At 52.6% G+C, this 18,853-nt stretch overlaps 1 protein-coding gene across 14 annotated transcripts in view; it reads left to right on the top strand.

The window, feature by feature from the left end:
- Positions 1 to 18,853, top strand: part of LOC107075879 (neurexin-2-like) — a 627,393-nt gene that overhangs the window by 593,172 nt on the left and 15,368 nt on the right. For all 14 annotated transcript variants that reach the window (XM_069180400.1, XM_069180406.1, XM_069180401.1 and 11 more), the window contains one exon: positions 11,578 to 11,900. In XM_069180400.1, coding sequence (XP_069036501.1) covers positions 11,578 to 11,900 — 323 coding nt within the window. The remainder of the gene's footprint in view (positions 1 to 11,577; positions 11,901 to 18,853) is intronic.

The following is an 18,853-nucleotide window of genomic DNA, read 5'->3' as shown; positions in this document are numbered from 1 at the left end:
AATTATTATATTCCTATCCATGACGTGGGGCAGAGAATGCTCCTCTACTGAATTCATGCCGGACCTTTGAAAGCGCAGCACATCACTCCTGTTGATCAGCACTTTGATCCATGCCACGTTTTAGAGGCAGCAGGCTGGTTGTAGAGGATCGCCTCAGCAGTGTGTTGTGTATGAGTTTTAGCTTCCTGGGCTCCATGATGCATGCCTGCTGGGGTGACATAAAACCTGGACTGGATCGCACTGCTGAGCAGTAGGAGTCTCAGTGTGTGGGGTGCAGGCAGCCATTCCATTTCAGGATCTCACCAGCTCTGGGGTTGACTAGTGCAATTCAATCATTAGGACAAAGACACCAGAGGAGTCAGAGATGCTTGTTCAGTTTGAGACACACACAGAGCTGGTGGATTTCAATTACACCGGTGCAAATTCACCCACTGAGATTTCAGTAAGCAGGTGCAAAAAGATTTTAACCTTTTTTTTCCACCCCCGGGGGGGTAAGATTTGGAAACTCTTGAGTTTCCCCTGGCCCGCAGCTGTGAGCTGCATTTCTAAAGCCTTTGATTGACCAGAGCTTATCGCCCGAGTCGAGCCCCGTCGGACTGCTCTGGCTTCGAATCCCAAATACTCTTCCTCTCCACATAATCTGCAAGAAGGGTGAAAACACCAGAGCCCTTTGTCTGCAGTGAAAGAACTCGTCTATTGTTTTGGAACAGTGGCCAGTTTCTGTTGCGCTATAATTATGATTACTCCAGCACAGATGCATGTGGTTCATATTATTCTTAGTTTCATATTTTTGAAAATTTCATATATAGTCAGAATTAACCTCTTGTTTTTAAATACATCATTTTTTAAGTCTTTGCATGGGTGGAAATCAACTGTACAGATTTTACAGCGTGCTCTACCAGTTCAGATGCACCTCTCTTGCACCAGTGCAAACATACACTTCAAAATCATCTTTTTTGTGCTCGCAAGACTTGCTGTCTCTAAGATGCAGTCAAGGTGCAGCAGGCGCTGCACAGTTGACATTGGTAGCCTAGATGCCATACAGAAGATTAAGATGTAATCACCCGATTGCTGTCCAGTGGGCTACTGGCACAAAACTGCTCCCTACTCATACACTCAGGCACTGGGGTCACGTTTAATTGAACAGACGCTGTCTTCTCCAGGTATTTCCTGACTGACACCAAGGCGTCTGCTTCTGCAACAGGGCTGGGTTGTGTGTTCCATACTCCCACCACCCTTTGTGTAAAGGAGGGCTCCGTGTTCTGATCGGGGGGGGGGGGAAGCCGGGTTTGGGCTTCAAAAGCATGACTGGGCCAGCTTGGTCTCGACTCCCACGAACTCCCAGACTGGCAGCAGTGGTGGCAGAGACTGGGTCAGGGAGAGTCGCAGTCGCAGCCTCTGGCTCCTGAAACTCCATCTCGCAGGATCCTGCGGGAGCCTTTCCGCAAATTAGATGAGACTTCGGAGGATTCTGTTTAAAATCCCGTTTGAGTGGGACGTTAATTGCTGAATCTGAAAGTTTTAGCCTCCAGAATCTCACTCGTACGTTACAGCAAAAGCCAAGTCAGGTGGGCCTCCAAACCCGCGCACACACACACCAGCTCCTCTCTTCTGCAAGCTGGCAGAATTCTCCTGACGCACACAATATGCAGCACTGCCCCATGAATACTGCATCAGACAGCACGCTTCGTCGCCCTTCTCCTCAAATCAGCAGTAAATCTGCACCCTTAGAACATGCCTGAATTGTTCCCTGTATAATCTAACGCAGGCAGCTGGAGCGCTTGTGTGGAATGCTAAGTGTGTTTCCCCTGCTCTCCGAGGTGAACAAGCCAGCGGTGAGTGGGTTTGTCCCAGAGGCCTCTTGGCCTTGAGGAAAACACAGAGCACAAAACGGAGCAGGCCGACACTCCAGGGTCCTGTGCATCTGGCCTTTTGCACAGTCACAGGGCCTGACAAAGATGCCTATTCATGCCAGGGGTGCCGACTGTAAAGCTTTCACCAGTGAAATGGGTACAGTCTGATTCTTCATTCAAGTCCTGCTTGGTTCCAGAGATCAGAGGGAAAAGCTAGTCTTGGCTTTAGGGAGAGAACTGTGGGACAGTGCAGGTATACCCAGCGCCAGTTCACCAGTGCTTCAACCCCCTGGCTTTTAATGTAAAAATGTTAAAATGTTAACATTTGTACACACTTGTCCACATCTTCATATCCTGCACTGCTTTTAAAAATATGGAGGTGCAGGTCAAGGTTATTGAAGGGTCCCAAACCCAGTGAAGCTCTACTGGGAGAGACTCACTGGGGACACACTGGGGCAGTGGAGAGCACTGGGGCCCTGGCTCCAACTCCAACTGGGGTTGCTGTCTGCGTGGAGTTTGCATGTTCCCTCTGTGCTCGTGTGGGTTGCCTCCCACAGTCCAGCGACATGCTGGGAGGTGAACTGGCTTCTGGGGAAACTGACCCCGGTGTGAGTGTGTGTGTGCCCTGTGATGGACTGGCGTCCTGTCCAGGGCGTACCCTGCCTTGTGCCCGTTGCTTGCTGGGATAGGCTCGGGCTCACTGGTACATTGTGTAGCCGTCTGTCCTGTACCCTGGTTTCACCTGCAGCCAGAGAAATGCCTGTAGTTGTGTCGTGTGACGCCAATGAACCCCCTTTTTCTTTCCTTTCATATACTCTGCTTTTTGCACCTGCTTTCCAAAACATACAGCTCAATTAGTTCCCCAACATTTCAAGCGTTTGCCCTCCCCCCCTTCACATAAGATTGGGGACCCCCTCCCATCCAGTCCTGACCCCCCACCCACAGGAAACAAAATTAGTACGGAGTTTTGTAAACAAAATGCTAACAAAAGCTAGGGGAATTGGGTCTAAACCACAATCATACTGTCCATTCTGGAGAGAGACCAGGATAACCAAACAAAACCAAAAACGCCCGAAATAAACAAGATGCTAAACAGCTTAACTAATTGTTAACTCTTTTAATAAAGTGAAGAGCAAGAAAACAAAACAGGCTGAAACTCAGAGGGTTAAAAAAGCATGCGCAACTCTATAAAGTTATCCGTTAAAAATGAATCAAAATGGTAGTAAAAACCATGTTTCTTCTCGCTTTGTGTTTTTTGAATAATTGTTTTTTACGCTTTTCAGACAAATTGGGATTCCAATTAAAAGAAAATGGTCCCTTTAACGTTTATTGTTACGCCTGTGGTCCTTTTTCATCTTACGGATAGACTTGATTTCTGTTTTACAGGGCTGTCTTGTTGTGTGCATACGTGTGCGAATTTGTTATCTGTTTGCGTTTTAGCACCCCAAAAAATGTTAAGGAGTTCCCTTCCTCCCAGTTGATTGGCTGAGGCAAGGGGGCGGGGCGCTCATTAGCATAACTCCTGGTCTAGCTTCTTTATGAGGACCACACCCATCGACGATTTGGGGTCCAGCGTATTTGGCAGTCATGTCAGAAAGGGGGACCAGTAAAGATCTGGGGAGCTTTGACCTCGGTATTTCTGCTGGGGTCTGAAGAGAGAGTGGTTAGCAGGGTGGTTAGATTATGGGTAAGATCTCGAGAGAGTTCTCTCAGCTCTAGTAAGTGGCCCAGCTTCACATTATGCGCTGGCCCAATCTCATTGACAAGTGGGTCCTGATAAAAACTGCTCCAGGCATTGACGGAGTGTTACAGACACTGGGTTTCCCCTGAGTGCACACACACCCCCACACGCGTGCGTGCAAACATGCAAAAAAACACGTCCTTGTCGGCAGCCTTCTCATTGCAGACAGTTGCAGTCATCACACACACACACACACACACACACACACACACACACACACACACACACACACACACACACACACACACACGTGCCCAAATACCGGTTAGTGGCCTTCCGATTGCAGAGCCTGTGGAGGCCTGCTCTTCCGTCACCTGCAGGACACCTGTAGCAGCCCAGACAGTCTGACAGTATCAGCAGGACGCCTGCAGGAGATCAGACAGTCTGACAGTATCAGTAGGACGCCTGCAGGAGCTCAGACAGTCTGATAGTATCAGTAGGACGCCTGTAGGAGCTCAGACAGTCTGATAGTATCAGCAGGACGCCTGCAGGAGCCCAAACAGTCTGATAGTATCAGTAGGACGCCTGCAAGAGTTCAGACAGTCTGAAAGTATCAGCAGGACACCTGTAGGAGCTCAGACAGTCTGATAGTATCAGCAGGACGCCTGCAGGAGCCCAAACAGTCTGATAGTATCAGTAGGACGCCTGCAAGAGTTCAGACAGTCTGAGAGTATCAGCAGGACGCCTGTAGGAGCTCAGACAGTCTGACAGTATCAGTAGGACACCTGCAGGAGATCAGACAGTCTGATAGTATCAGTAGGACGCCTGCAAGAGCTCAGACAGTCTGACAGTATCAGCAGGACGCCTGTAGGAGCTCAGACAGTCTGACAGTATCAGTATGACACCTGCAGGAGACCAGACAGTCTGATAGTATCAGTAGGACGCCTGCAAGAGCTCAGGCAGTCTGACAGGATCAGTAGAACACCTACAGGAGCTCAGACAGTCATGATTGTATCAATAGGGGGCATGCAGGAGCTCAGTCTGATAGTATCAGCAGGACACCTGCAGGAGCTCAGAAAGTCTGACAGGATCAGCAGGACACCCGCAGGAGCTCAGTCTGATAGTATCAGTAGGATGCCTGCAGGAACTCAGTCTGATAGTATCAGTAGGATGCCTGCAGGAACTCAGTCTGATAGAATCAGTAGGACGCCTGCAGGAACTCAGTCTGATAGCATCAGTAGGATGCCTGCAGGAACTCAGACAGTCTGACAAGATCAGCAGGACACCTGTAGGAGTTCAGACGGTCTGATAGAATCAGCAGGTCTGCAGGCACTCCCATCATGGACCCATTCGCATGATTCGCAACTCGGTTCTTGTGAAGCACCACAGATCGGTTCCCCTTGGACCAGAGAAGACCAGAATTCCATCAGCCACAGGGGTCCTTCCAAACGGGCGCAGACACGGCCAGTTGTGTCTTCTGTTACTCTGTTTTTCTTCTCCACCTCTCATGCACTCCTCTCTCCCCTTTCCCATCTCGCCATAACCCCAGACCCCCGCCTCCTCTCCTCCTGCCTTCCCTATCTTGACATCATTTCCACTTGGGTCTCCTTCCGATCTCCTCCCCCGTCACTCCTTGCACTGAAGTCGCAGCCTGCAGCGTCAAAGAAACAAAGCAAACTCTTTATTTTGGCCGTCCTTAGCCTGGTTAGGATTGCCAGCATTAAAATAAATGCTTGCCCCTGCTCTAGAAACAGAGAGAGCTCAGTTTGAAGCAGAAGCAGCGTATTTATTCTGTGAATCTCTCCAGTGCCTGCGCAGAGCCATAAAGTTTAAGGGCGGCCAGCAATCTGGGCTCGTTAAGTTACAGGGATGGTGGCTGACGGCGCATTTTTATCTCCTGGAGGAGAGGAGAGGGGGGTGATGTGGTTAGCGCTCTAGTGTCCAAGCTTTTAATTACTCTGAAAGCCATCTACACTACGCGTGGACTTGATTGAGCCCCCTCCCCATGTTGAGGAGCCGCCGTCCAGACCCTTCAGCTGCCCTGAAGGTCCGATCCAGGAGGAAAAAGATTCCCCCCCCACGTTTTGTATATGGCCCAGGCCTAACTTTCAGTTTCCTCCCCGTGAAAATAATTTGGCGGATCTGGGCGCCTGATCACAGTGATAGTTGATTGAAAGAACTCTTCAAGAGCACTGCTTAGCTGCTCTTACCCCGTTATTAACAGGCTAACGCTTGTCTTTGGAAGCTGTTCAGAACAGTCTCTTACAGGCTAATTCTGCTGTGCCAGCAGCCATATCACCCTGCAACTCACAACTGGCAACCCACTGAAGCTAAGCAGGTGTGAGCCTGGTCAGTACCTGGATGGGAGACCTCCTGGGAAAAACTAAGGTTGCTGCTGGAAGAGGTGTTAGTGGGGCCAGCAGGGGGCGCTCACCCTGCAGTCCATGTGGGTCCTAATGCCCCAGTATAGTGACGGGGACACTATACTGTAAACAGGCGCCGTCCTTCGGATGAGACGTAAAACCGAGGTCCTGACTCTCTGTGGTCATTAAAAATCCCAGGGTGCTTCTCGAAAAGAGTAGGGGTGTAACCCCGGTGTCCTGGCCAAATTTCCAATTGGCCCTTACTAATCATGGCCTCCTAATAACCCCCCTCTATGAATTGGCTACATTACTCTGCTCTCCTCCCCACTGAGAGCTGGGGTGTGGGGAGCGTTCTGGCGCACTATGGCTGCCGTCGCATCATCCAGGTGGGGCTGCACACTGGTGGTGCTGGAGGGGATCCCCATTACCTGTAAAGCGCTTTGAGTGGAGTGTCCAGAAAAGCGCTATATAAGTGTAAGCAATTATTATTATTATTATTATAATTCCTCTGCATGGTGTTAAGAGGGAAACGCCAGCTGTTTTAATGCGAAGGAAACGTGCAGTAAGTAGGAGCTTCTTTCAATCCGAAATCCCGAATCCCGAATTTTGGATCAGAGCTGCAGACCTTGTTCTCCAAGAGAGGCTGAGCTTACCGAAGCCCCCTTCCAACCCCCCCAAATTCCCCAAGACGGACGCAGTTCATTTGACCACCACGAGCCCCGTGCAGTGCAAACAGTCCTCCACAAGGGGGCGCCGTGTGGCTCACAGATACATGCCCGGTCCTTGCAGGAAACTCCGATACTTGTAAGCAGAGCAAAAAGCGATCAATACGCCAAACGAGGAGACTCGATTCATTAGAAAAAACGCGCACAGCCGCCTGGGCGCCGAAGAAGAGAAGAAACAGCAGCCTATGCATTTTAAATTTCTTTTCTTTATCATTCTATAGAGAGGTTCCATTGGCCCAATCCCCAACGCTGCAGGGTAATTGCTGATCGGAACAGAAACACTTTGGCTGGCTCTGTCTCGCCTAGGGGGAAGAAAAAAAAAACAACAACTCTATTTTCGTGTTCAGTCTTAAGCACCTGCTGCTGAATCCCATCGCGGCGCTGCGCTCTGGAGTGGCCGGGACACCGAGCGCCGGAGCACGGTTCCCTAGCGCGTCTGTTGTTCTCAATAAATGTTTCCCACTCCAGCCCGGCGCTCGCTAATCACTTTCTTTCTCCTGTGTGAGAGAGCCGCCTCTCTGTCGGCGCGCAGATTCCGAGCAGGCAATTTCTAGCAAGCCCAATCGCGCGTCTCTCTCTCTCTCTCTCAGCGCGGGCTGTAAAATAACTGCGATATTTCAGATTCGCTTCTGAAAACTGGGCTGGGAGGGGGGGGGGCACGTCTGAGTGTTTCCTCGGTAGCCACAGGAGTGTGGCCGCTGTGATCTCCCAGTCCTGCCAGCTGTGATCAAAATGCGTCTTAATCTTATACAAAATATCGAATACTTTGTATTTGGCCAAATCTGTTCCAATATACCCCCTGTCTCGTTCTCCAGCTCTCTCAGACAAGCAGACTCTGTGTCTTACTGTCCCACTCCCTGGACTCCTCTCCTCTTTCTCCGTCTCTCCTCCTGTCTCTTCACTCCTCTCCTCTCTCTCCATCTCTCCTCCTCACTCCCTGGACTCCTCTCCTCTCTCTCCATCTCTCCTCCTGTCTCCTCACTCCTCTCCTCTCTCTCCGTCTCTCCTCCTGTCTCCTCACTCCCTGCACTCCTCTCCTCTCTCTCCATCTCTCCTCCTGTCTCCACACTCCCTGGAGTCCTCTCCTCTCTCTCCATCTCTCCTCCTGTCTCCTCACTCCTCTCCTCTCCTCTCCTCTCTCTCCATCTCTCCTCCTGTCTCCTCACTCCCTGCACTCCTCTCCTCTCTCTCCATCTCTCTTCCTCACTCCCTGGACTCCTCTCCATCTCTCCTCCTGTCTCCTCACTCCCTGGACTCCTCTCCTCTCTCTCCATCTCTCCTCCTCACTCCCTGCACTCCTCTCCTCTCTCTCCATCTCTCCTCCTGTCTCCTCACTCCCTGCACTCCTCTCCTCTCTCTCCATCTCTCCTCCTGTCTCCTCACTCCTCTCCTCTCTCTCCATCTCTCCTCCTGTCTCCTCACCCCCATCCTATACCTATAACGTGTTCTGTGTCTTCAAGCCCACCTATCTGGCTGTGCACCGATACCCTTTTGCAGCTGTAGGGGTTTCTCGATGTAAACGAGCAGATGCAAGCGCTATATCCTTACTGGCATGCATGGTGTTCAGCCCAGCCCAGTGTCCAGCTCTGCCTGCCCAAAGGGATTGCTCCAAAGCTAGCAATGTGCTGTTTGGGAATGGAGTAAGAGTTAGAGGACCGTTCCTTTAACCAGGCAGAGAAAGTCATCAAGAAACTGGCTGCACTGTGCCAGTTGTTGTTGAAATACCTGGAGAGATCTTTTCTGAATGAGCCCCATATGAGTACCCATCACCTGGTCTTTTCTGTGTTCTCCGTGCACAAAAGAACAGTTGTTTCCATTTGTTCCATTCTGCTGCTTCAAAAGATTTAAAGAAGAGGGGGGAAGGATATAGATGTTGCACCACGTATTGCTACCGGGTGCAGTGCGACGCTTTTATGTTTCCTCCGTCCACATCCTGTTACTGAAGCTTAGAAGTCTGTTTTCCCAAGGTTTGATCCTTATGTTTTCTTAACAAGCGCAGGAGATACCCTAGGACACCCCCCTTGCAAACCAGACCCCCCTCACCCCACTCTTTCCCTAATCCAACACTTTCCAGCGTCCAATCCCGGGATCCCGGTCAGATCCCGCAGTGGCGTGTCTTCCTGTGACACTCCCAAGCGCACGAACACACCGTTCTGTTCTGCGCTCGCTAGCTCGGCCACAGCCCCAGCCACGCCCAACACGATCGATGAGCAGCCCGTCTCTGCTCGCCAGGGTCACCCAGCTCCCCTGTGTCCAGAGCGTGCCCCCCGACCCAGTGTCTGGACTAGGGGAAGCCCAGTGCCAAGCCCGAGTGTGCTCTTAGAAAGGTGGTGTGATTGTGTGTGGGTGTGTCCGTATCTCTGTTGGCTGGTGTGCTTTCCATCCAGGTCTGCTGGTGCAGTCCCAGTGTCTCACTCTCTCTCTCTCTGCTGAACTCGGCTGAGCAGCATTTACAGAATCCACAACCGCATCCCAGATGCCAAATCGGGAAAGAACGGAAGGGCCCCCAGGCATAGGGATGAATCCTGTCCGTCCCTACTGGTCCGTTTCTCGTACCTTGGCTAGGGAGGTCTGGAGTTTGGGCGTCTGCTTGCTTCACCAGGCAGGACAGGGGCAAATTTCCTGATGCCCGTTGAACGTTCTTATTTGACAAAGCGGGCACCCTTATCGCCTAGCCTGTACGTGGAGCTGCAGAAGAAGTCTCTGCCCAGTCCCGGCTGACCAGAGGGGTTTCAAGACGACGGCCAGCTCATTAGGGTTTATTTGGTTTGAAATCTGATTGATTTCATCCAGTTCATTCAGAGTTGAGCCAGGGCGTTCAGGGTCGATCCAGTTCATTAAGGGTTTAGCCAGGGCATTCAGATTGGAATTAGGTTGTTCAGGGCTGACCCAGTTTGTTCAGGGTTTAGACAGTTCGTTCAGGGTTGACACAGTTCACACAGTCCGTTCAGAGTTCAGCCAGTTCGTTCAGGACTGATACAGTTCGTTCAGAGTTCAGCCAGTTCGTTCAGAGTTCAGCCAGTTCGTTCAGGGCTGACACAGTTCGTTCAGAGCTCAGCCAGTTCGTTCAGGACTGATACAGTTCGTTCAGAGTTCAGCCAGTTCATTCAGGACTGACATAGTTCGTGCAGGTTTGTCCCAGTTCGTTCAGGACTGACACAGTTCGTTCAGAGTTCAGCCAGTTCGTTCAGGGCTGACACAGTTCGTTCAGAGTTCAGCCAGTTCGTTCAGGACTGACATAGTTTGTGCAGGTTTGTCCCAGTTCGTTCAGGACTGACACAGTTCATTCAGAGTTCAGCCAGTTCGTTCAGGACTGACACAGTTCGTTCAGAGTTCAGCCAGTTCGTTCAGGACTGACACAGTTCGTTCAGAGCTCAGCCAGTTCGTTCAGGACTGACACGGTTCGTTCAGGGCTGACACAGTTTGTTCAGAGTTCAGCTAGTTCGTTCAGGACTGACAGTTCGTTCAGGGCTGACACAGTTTGTTCAGAGTTCAGCCAGTTCTTTCAGGGCTGACACAGTTCGTTCAGAGTTCAGCCAGTTCGTTCAGGACTGACACAGTTTGTTCAGAGTTCAGCCAGTTCGTTCAGGGCTGACACAGTTCGTTCAGACTTCAGCCAGTTCGTTCAGGACTGACACAGTTGGTTCAGAGCTCAGCCAGTTCGTTCAGGGCTGACACAGTTCGTTCAGAGTTCAGCCAGTTCTTTCAGGGCTGACACAGTTCGTTCAGAGTTCAGCCAGTTCGTTCAGGACTGACACAGTTTGTTCAGAGTTCAGCCAGTTCGTTCAGGGCTGACACAGTGAGTTCAGACTTCAGCCAGTTCATTCAGGACTGACACAGTTGGTTCAGAGCTCAGCCAGTTCGTTCAGGACTGACACAGTTCATTCAGGAATGTCACAGTTCGTTCAGAGTTCAGCCAGTTCGTTCAGGGCTGACACAGTTTGTTCAGAGTTCAGCCAGTTCTTTCAGGGCTGACACAGTTCGTTCAGAGTTCAGCCAGTTCGTTCAGGACTGACACAGTTTGTTCAGAGTTCAGCCAGTTCGTTCAGGGCTGACACAGTGAGCTCAGACTTCAGCCAGTTCATTCAGGACTGACACAGTTCGTTCAGAGTTCAGCCAGTTCGTTCAGGACTGAACACAGTTCATTCAGGAATGTCACAGTTCGTTCAGAGTTCAGCCAGTTCGTTCAGGACTGACACAGTTAGCTCAGACTTCAGCCAGTTCGTTCAGGACTGACACAGTTCGTTCAGAGTTCAGCCAGTTCGTTCAGGACTGACACAGTTCATTCAGGAATGTCACAGTTCGTTCAGAGTTCAGCCAGTTCGTTCAGGACTGACACAGTTAGCTCAGACTTCTGCCAGTTCGTTCAGGACTGACACAGTTCATTCAGGACTGTCACAGACAGGCGTCCATCTGGCTCAAGACTTCTGCAGGGGCTTCAGACCCAAACTCTTGCACAAGTCGAGGAACTGCTGCTTTTTGCCCATTGCCTGACCTTTAAGGCAGCGAGCAGTGGCTTTTCAGTAAACCATACCGCAGAGAGAGAGAGAGAGCGAGTCAGACTGGGAGAGTGCCAGGGATCACGGATCACGCACAATACCAACGCCCTCTTAGCAAACTGAAGCGTGACTTGGGCAAAGAGCAGCATCCGGGTCCTCCCACGCTGGTCTCTCTCTCCAGCCCGCAGGGAGCAGATGATCGAGCCTGTTCTTGTGGGCCCGTCCCGTCTTTAACAGCTGAACGGGCCGATCCAGGACCCAAGGTCCCAAGGCCTCCGCTGGAGCCCGAATCTGTGCCTGTGACCGAAGGAGAAGAGCATGCTGGGAGAGGCCCCGATGCTGCCCTGCGCGGCGATGCTTTGCAAACAGGCTGACGCAAAAACTGATACCTGCCTCTCTCTCTCTCTCTCTCTCTCTCCCCCCCCCTGCCCTTCCTCTACGCCTCCTGTTCTGCAGGCCGGCAGCTGACCATCTTCAACAGCCAGGCGTCCATCAAGATCGGGGGGCGCGACAGGGGGCGGCCCTTCCAGGGCCAGATCTCGGGCCTCTATTACAACGGGCTGCAGGTGCTGAAGCTGGCGGCCGAGGGGGACCCCAACGTGCAGGCGGAGGGGAACCTGCGGCTGGTGGGGGACGTGCCCTCCGTCCTGACCACCGAGACCACCTCCACCACCCCCCTGGCCGACATGTCCACCACCATCATGGAGACCACCACCACCATGGCCACCACCACGACCCGCAAGCAGCGCTCGCCCACCATGAGGGACAGCGTCACGCAGGTGAGGGGGGGTGGGGGGTGGTCTGGCCCATGGGGTTGCTCACGGCCCACGATCACGCCGCAGCCCAGCCTGGGTCCTGTGTGTTCCGTTTGTTCCATGCTCCCACAGCCCTTTGTGTAAAGAAGCACCTCCTGTTCTCGGTTTTACAGGCCCGTCTACTTAGGTGTGTCCTCTGTGGGGTGTCCCTGGTCTGCCCCTTTTATTTTTAATTGTCCACAAGAGTTGGGGGGTTTGAAAATCGCCATCTGTGACCAGAGCTGCCGAGAGCTGGTTTCTCTAACCTGCCAGAATTCAGTTCAGTTCACAGAATCATTTATTCACCCCCAGGGGTTGCAATGTAACCATCAAGTGCTGCAACCTCCAGCACGGTCCAAATAAAATGACATCACTGAGAAAAAAAGACATAACTGAAAGCCGCCAGTGGACTCGAGAAATGATTCTGGAGGCTGGAGCGTGCAATATGAACGAAGGTATTAAAGTAGGTGCACTTGAGCAGATTAATCTGCATGCACACGCGGGTATTGAAGTCCATGCACAGAGGGGGCTCTGTTCAATTGAACTCGTAATCATAAAACGTCTTCACACTCCTCGTTGGCCAGCCTGATTCTGGAACAAAGCTCGATTTCCTCCTATTGGTGTCGCAGTGTGGAAGCTGTGGTCACTGTGGACGCTGTGGATGTTGTGGACGCTGTGGATGCTATGGATGTTGTGGACGCTATGAATGTTGTGGACGCTGTGGACGCCATGGATGCTATGGATTTGGTGGACGCTCTGGAAGTTCTGGACGCTGTGGACGCCATGGATGCTATGGATGTTGTGGATACTGTGGATGTTGTGGACGCCGCGGATGCTGTGGATGTTGGGGATGCTGTGGATGCTATGAATGTTGTGGACGCTGTGGACGCCATGGATGCTATGGACGTTGTGGACACTGTGGATGTTGTGGATGCTGTGGATGTTGTGGACGCTGCAGACACTGCGGACGCTGTGGACAGCGAACCCGTCTTCCTGAAGGAGACAGCCCAGGAGCCCGATGAAGGTTGCGAGATGATGAGGACCCCCGGGGTCTGCTGGGCACAGGACCGAGCCGGGGGGGGTCTTCAAGGACTTGCCCATGGTTGTAGATGGGGGGGGAGGTGGGATGACAGAGTTGCGTTCGTGTCCCTTAAGTCGCTGCTCTGCCTGTGCGTCCCTTAAAGTCCTTCCCTTCGTGTGTGTGCCTTTGGGTGACCACGGCGCCTGCAGAGCCTGTCAATCTGGACCAAATCGACGCCCGATGGGACCCCACATCGAATCAGCAAACTTTTGCACCCAGCGGAACAGGTGAACAGCCCAGCACTGTGGGCAGCGTGGAGTAGGCATCAAGCGAGAGGAATACTCTCCCGAGGGCAGGAGAAAGCACCTGGACGCCCTGTCACGAGCCCAGCTTCTTCCCAGGAGCACTGCGGCTGTGGACGCCCTTCATCCGGACGGAAGGCCATGCTCACTTTCTCAAATGGACTTGGAATAACACCGCCCCGGGAATTCGGGAGAGGGATTCCGGAGCGTGGCTGAACCGGCTTGGGCCGAGGGCGGAGCTCCTGGTCGGGGGGGACGAGGAGGCTGGGGGACCCCCCCACCCCCCCTTGCGGAGTGAGGGGTGACCCAGGGGCAGCTGCAGAGGTGGATTTGGGGGAGCAGGAGGGATGTCAAAAGACGTCCGTGAGGGGGACCACGCGGGTATTTCTAGGGTTTCGGAAGTGAGGTCGGGGATGATCGCTAATTCCCGGCAGCCGGGCCCGATTGGACTTGGCTTCTGTCATCCCTCCCGGACCCTCGTCTCCGACTCCCTGAAGCTGCCAGCTTGTGACCAGCCTGCCCGGCCCCCTGCGGCACAGATCAGCCCACAGCGCTGTGAATGTGGGACTCAACGCTCCGAAGTTAATCCGCTTATCTGGAAGACGTCCGTCTCCCATCTTGCTCCGAGCCTTGCTCCCAGGGGGGCCCGGAACAATATCCACGACGACGACAGCGGTAGCCGAGGATCACCGATCCCTCTGGGCGCCCGATAAGGCATCTCGAGAACGGAATTTCATTAGAAGGAGAGGCGCCGTGGGATAATCCCTCTGAGGCGCGAAGGAAAAGGGCTCGTTCCGGCGGCTTCGAGAGCCCCCCCCCCCCCTGCCTGTCGGAGAAGGGGGACGCCCCCCCCGGTTTTGTCTTGAGAGGTAGCTGCGGAAGAGAGGGCCACTGCTGGGTCGGCCTGTCCCAGCCACCCGCCACTCTTTGTGTAAAGACGCCGCTCCTGCCCTCGTTCCTTCACAGGTTCTGCTTGTGTGGTCCTATGGGGGAAACCCGGTTAATACCTACAGGACCCCCCCCCCCCCGCCTCCTGTGTTCGCTCCTTCACGGGGGTACGCCAACCCCGGGCGGCGCTCGATATGCGGATGAGATCCGGTCGGGAGAAACGCCGTGTCCCGATTCTGTCACCGTCTTTCCGCCGCGCTGCCGCAGCAAAAGCAGAAGGTCTTCGACGAAAACAGGATGTCATTGCATTTCCCACGGTGTCTTCTGGGACGCCTTGGCTCGCGTCGAAAAGATGACATCGCCATCGGATCTGTTCGGGTTCAGGCTCGTCTCCGAGAGGCTCCTGGTTCTCTGTTCCGCCTGGCTGCTCCTCGGTCTCCCCGATCTCCTTCCTTCGGATTCCACAGCCCACCCCGGTCGGTGTCTCCGCAGCAGCAGGTCTCCTCCCTGCAAGTCGCTCTTGATATGAGCGACTAATTTCTGGCCCTCCTCCTCCACTGTCTGTTCGTCTGGAACCCGGGCTACTGATTTCCACTGCTCCAGACGGCGTGCCATAGCAGCACTGCAAATGGCAAAAGGGCGGGATCAGAACGGTGACGGCATCCAGTTTAGTGTGGCGCGTTGGGAACAGATGGAACGTGCCTGGATCCCGTTCGGATGGCACTGAGCGGAACGTCGCTGGCAGCACGAGAGAATCCACCGGTCCCCTCTCTCCCGATCCAGGTAACCGGAAAGATTCCCAGTGCGTCCCAGGGCTGGATCCATCCCAGGTTTTGGCGGCGGCGGGGAAGGGGGGCTGGGGTAGGCGAGCCAGCACCAGGTGTGGGTGGTTTTGTGCTGGCCGCCTCGGTTCGAGGCGGTGTGCCCTGTTATTAAAACCAGATTATTTTTTTTTTCAAACTGCTTGCCTCTGCTGCCGGGACAGATCGGGCCGCGAAACGGATCCGCCGGCTGTGAGCCAGGGCTCTGATCTGGCAGCTTCTCGTGACAGTAAGGGCTTCAGACCTGTGGCTGGAGCTTACAAAGAATCCTTTCGCTTCATTCCCAGGAAAGCTCTTTCTTCCTGATCTTTCTGATCCGATCTGTCCTTTTCACAGCCCCGCAAGCTCAGACTCTACTCTGATGGCTGCCTCTTCGGATTCACTTTAAGAGCCCCCACCCCCACCCCCAAGCGCACGTGCAAACACACTCACAGACACACATACACACACATGCACGCACAGACAAAAACAGGAATAACTCCCAGCTCTCTCTCTCTCAGACTGATCAGTCAGGAATCACTCCCAGCTCTCTGTCTCTCAGACTGATCAGTCAGGAATCACTCCCAGCTCTCTCTCTCTCTCAGACTGATCAGTCAGGAATCACTCCCAGCTCTCTCTCTCTCTCAGACTGATCAGTCAGGAATCACTCCCAGCTCTCTCTCTCTCTCAGTCTGATCAGTCAGGAATCACTCCCAGCTCTCTCTCTCTCTCTCAGACTGATCAGTCAGGAATCACTCCCAGCTCTCTCTCTCTCTCTCAGACTGATCAGTCAGGAATCACTCCCAGCTCTCTCTCTCTCTCAGACTGATCAGTCAGGAATCACTCCCAGCTCTCTCTCTCTCTCTCTCTCAGACTGATCAGTCAGGAATCACTCCCAGCTCTCTCTCTCAATTCAATTCAATTCAATTCAATTCAAGGTGCTTTATTAGCATGACCGATGGGTACAATCAGTGTTGCCAAAGCAAATAAAAATAATAAAATTAACATAGAACAAAACAAAAAATAGAAGTAAAATAAAATCTACAGACATATTACAGACATTTACAACAAAGACATATTATAAAATATTGACATATACTGTAAACAGAAGGAGCATTATTGGGAGACGGACTCACTGTTCCTCAGGCTGTGACAGGAGATCACATACTCTCTCTCTATCAGACTGATCAGTCAGGAATCACTCCCAGCTCTCTCTCTCTCTCAGACTGATCAGTCAGGAATCACTCCCAGCTCTCTGTCAGACGGATAGTCAGGAATCACTCCCAGCTCTCTCTCTCTCTCAGACTGATCAGTCAGGAATCACTCCCAGCTCTCTCTCAGACTGATCAGTTAGGAATCACTCCCAGCTCTCTCTCTGACTGATCAGTCAGGAATCACTCCCAGCTCTCTCTCTCTCTCTCTCTGACTGATCAGTCAGGAATCACTCCCAGCTCTCTCTCTCTCTCAGATTGATCAGTCAGGAATCACTCCCAGCTCTCTCTCTCTCTCAGACTGATCAGTCAGGAATCACTCCCAGCTCTCTCTCTCTCAGACTGATCAGTCAAGAATAACTCCCAGCTCTCTCTCTCTCTCAGACTGATCAGTCAGGAGTCACTCCCAGCTCTCTCTCTCTCAGACTGATCAGTCAGGAATCACTCCCAGCTCTCTCTCTCTCAGACTGATCAGTCAGGAATCACTCCCAGCTCTCTCTCTATCAGACTGATCGTCAGGAATCACTCCCAGCTCTCTCAATTCAATTCAATTCAAGGTGCTTTATTAGCATGACCGATGGGTACAGTGTTGCCAAAGCAAATGAAAGTAATGATATTTACATTAAACAAAACAAAAAATAGAAGTAAAATAAAATCTGCAGACATATTACAGACATTTACAACAAAGACATATTATAAAGTATTGACATATACTGTAAACAGAAGGAGCATTATTGGGAGACGGACTCACTGTTCCTCAGGCTGTGACAGGAGATCACATACTCTCTATCAGACTGATCAGTCAGGAATCACTCCCAGTTCTCTTTCTCTCTCAGTCTGATCAATCAGGAATCACTCCCAGCTCTCTATCAGACTGATCAGTCAGGAATCACTCCCAGCTCTCTCTCTCTCTCAGTCTGATCAGTCAGGAATCACTCACAGCTCTCTCTCTATCAGACTGATCAGTCAGGAATCACTCCCAGCTCTCTGTCTCTCAGACTGATCAGTCAGGAATCACTCCCAGCTCTCTCTCTATCAGACTGATCAGTCAGGAATCACTCCCAGCTCTCTATCAGACTGATCAGTCGGGAATCACTCCCAGCTCTCTATCAGACTGATCAGTCAGGAATCACTCCCAGCTCTCTCTCTCTCTCAGACTGATCAGTCAGGAATCACTCCCAGCTCTCTCTCTCTCTCAGTTTGATCAGTCAGGAATCACTCCCAGCTCTCTCTGTCTCTCAGACCGATCAGTCAGGAATCACTCCCAGCTCTCTCTCTCTCTCAGACTGATCAGTCAGGAATCACTCCCAGCTCTCTGTCTCTCAGACTGATCAGTCAGGAATCACTCCCAGCTCTCTGTCTCTCAGACTGATCAGTCAGGAATCACTCCCAGCTCTCTGTCTATCAGACTGATCAGTCAGGATCCCTACGCTGGCATCGGAGAACAGGAACTGTGCATGCCCTCCTCCTCTGTTGATCTGTTAAAAAAGCTGCCCGCCCCGGAGATCCTGCCGGGCGAGTGCGCACCAACTGGACGAGCCCGCAGGTATCCGCTTCGTCACAGGTTGACGCAGCCGGGCCAGGATGCTGAGTGAACCCTGGCTCGCCCCGAGTGGCACTGAGCAGATCCCGGCCTCCATCGACCCACAACGAAGAGCTGCTCCCACAAGGCCCGTGACATGGATCCCCAGTGGATACAGCTGTGTACGCTGATCGCAGAGATAAAAGCTGCAGCATGTGAATGGATAAAGGTCGAGTTTGCGTGAGATGGGGGGGGGGGGGGAGATACTGTCTGTGTGGAGTCTGCATGTCCTCCCCCGTGTTCGGGTGGGTTTCCTCTCATGTGTGTGTGTGTCTGTGCCCTGTGATGGACTGGCGTCCCGATTACCCTGCCTTGCGCCTGTTGCTCACTGGGATAGCTCCCCCGCGACCCTGAATTGGAAGGGGAGTCTAGAAAATGGACGGGCGCACTCCTCCACCAGCCAGCCAGCCTCCAGACACCTTCCTCGCTCCTCACTGGGCTGCCAGGCTCAACCGGGGGGTCGATTTCTGTCGTCCTCTAGCGACGCGGTCTCTCTCTCTCTCTCGTGCACGCGCCCAGGCAGGCACAGCGCACGCGCCAGCAGAGGACGACACGGAGAAGCGTGACAGGCTATCATTTAGCTCCCGACTAATTTGCATTGACAGTCCTCGGGCAGGGTTTGTTGGTAATTAATCACAACGCGTTTATGAATTAACACATCGCGGATCTCAGCTTGAAACCGTGAGACGCGGAAAATATCTACGCCTCCCCACTGCCGCGCTTTAGATAATGAATATATTACCCTGCGCGCTCTTCACCGAGCTCTGCTGCTGCTTAATCCGCTAAGACCTGCGCCGGCTGCTAATGGTCTGTCAGTTCCAGCGGGATTAAAGGTTTTTTATCGCTAATATGGCGTTTTGTATTAAACGTTCTCCTCAAGGGGCATCAATCTGTCTTGTGTGGTTGTGGGTGATGGAACAAGCTGCCCAGCCATGTTTTTGCAGCCGATAACGGCGGCTTATTTCGAGACGCAGCCGGATGCGATCCTCCGAGGAGGCCCTGATTTACACAAAGGGTGGTGGGAGTGTGGAACAGGCCCCCCAGGCTTCCCTCGAGGAACTGCTGGATGAGACCCAACAGTCAGGACAAGGGGCACTACTTCACACAAAGGGTGGTAGGAGTGTGGAACAGGCT

The sequence above is a fragment of the Lepisosteus oculatus genome, chromosome 18, assembly GCF_040954835.1.
Source record: "Lepisosteus oculatus isolate fLepOcu1 chromosome 18, fLepOcu1.hap2, whole genome shotgun sequence".
Taxonomy (NCBI): Eukaryota; Metazoa; Chordata; class Actinopteri; order Semionotiformes; family Lepisosteidae; genus Lepisosteus; species Lepisosteus oculatus.
Note: the sequence above shows the minus strand (reverse complement) of the source record. Positions and strands in the feature narration are given on the sequence as shown.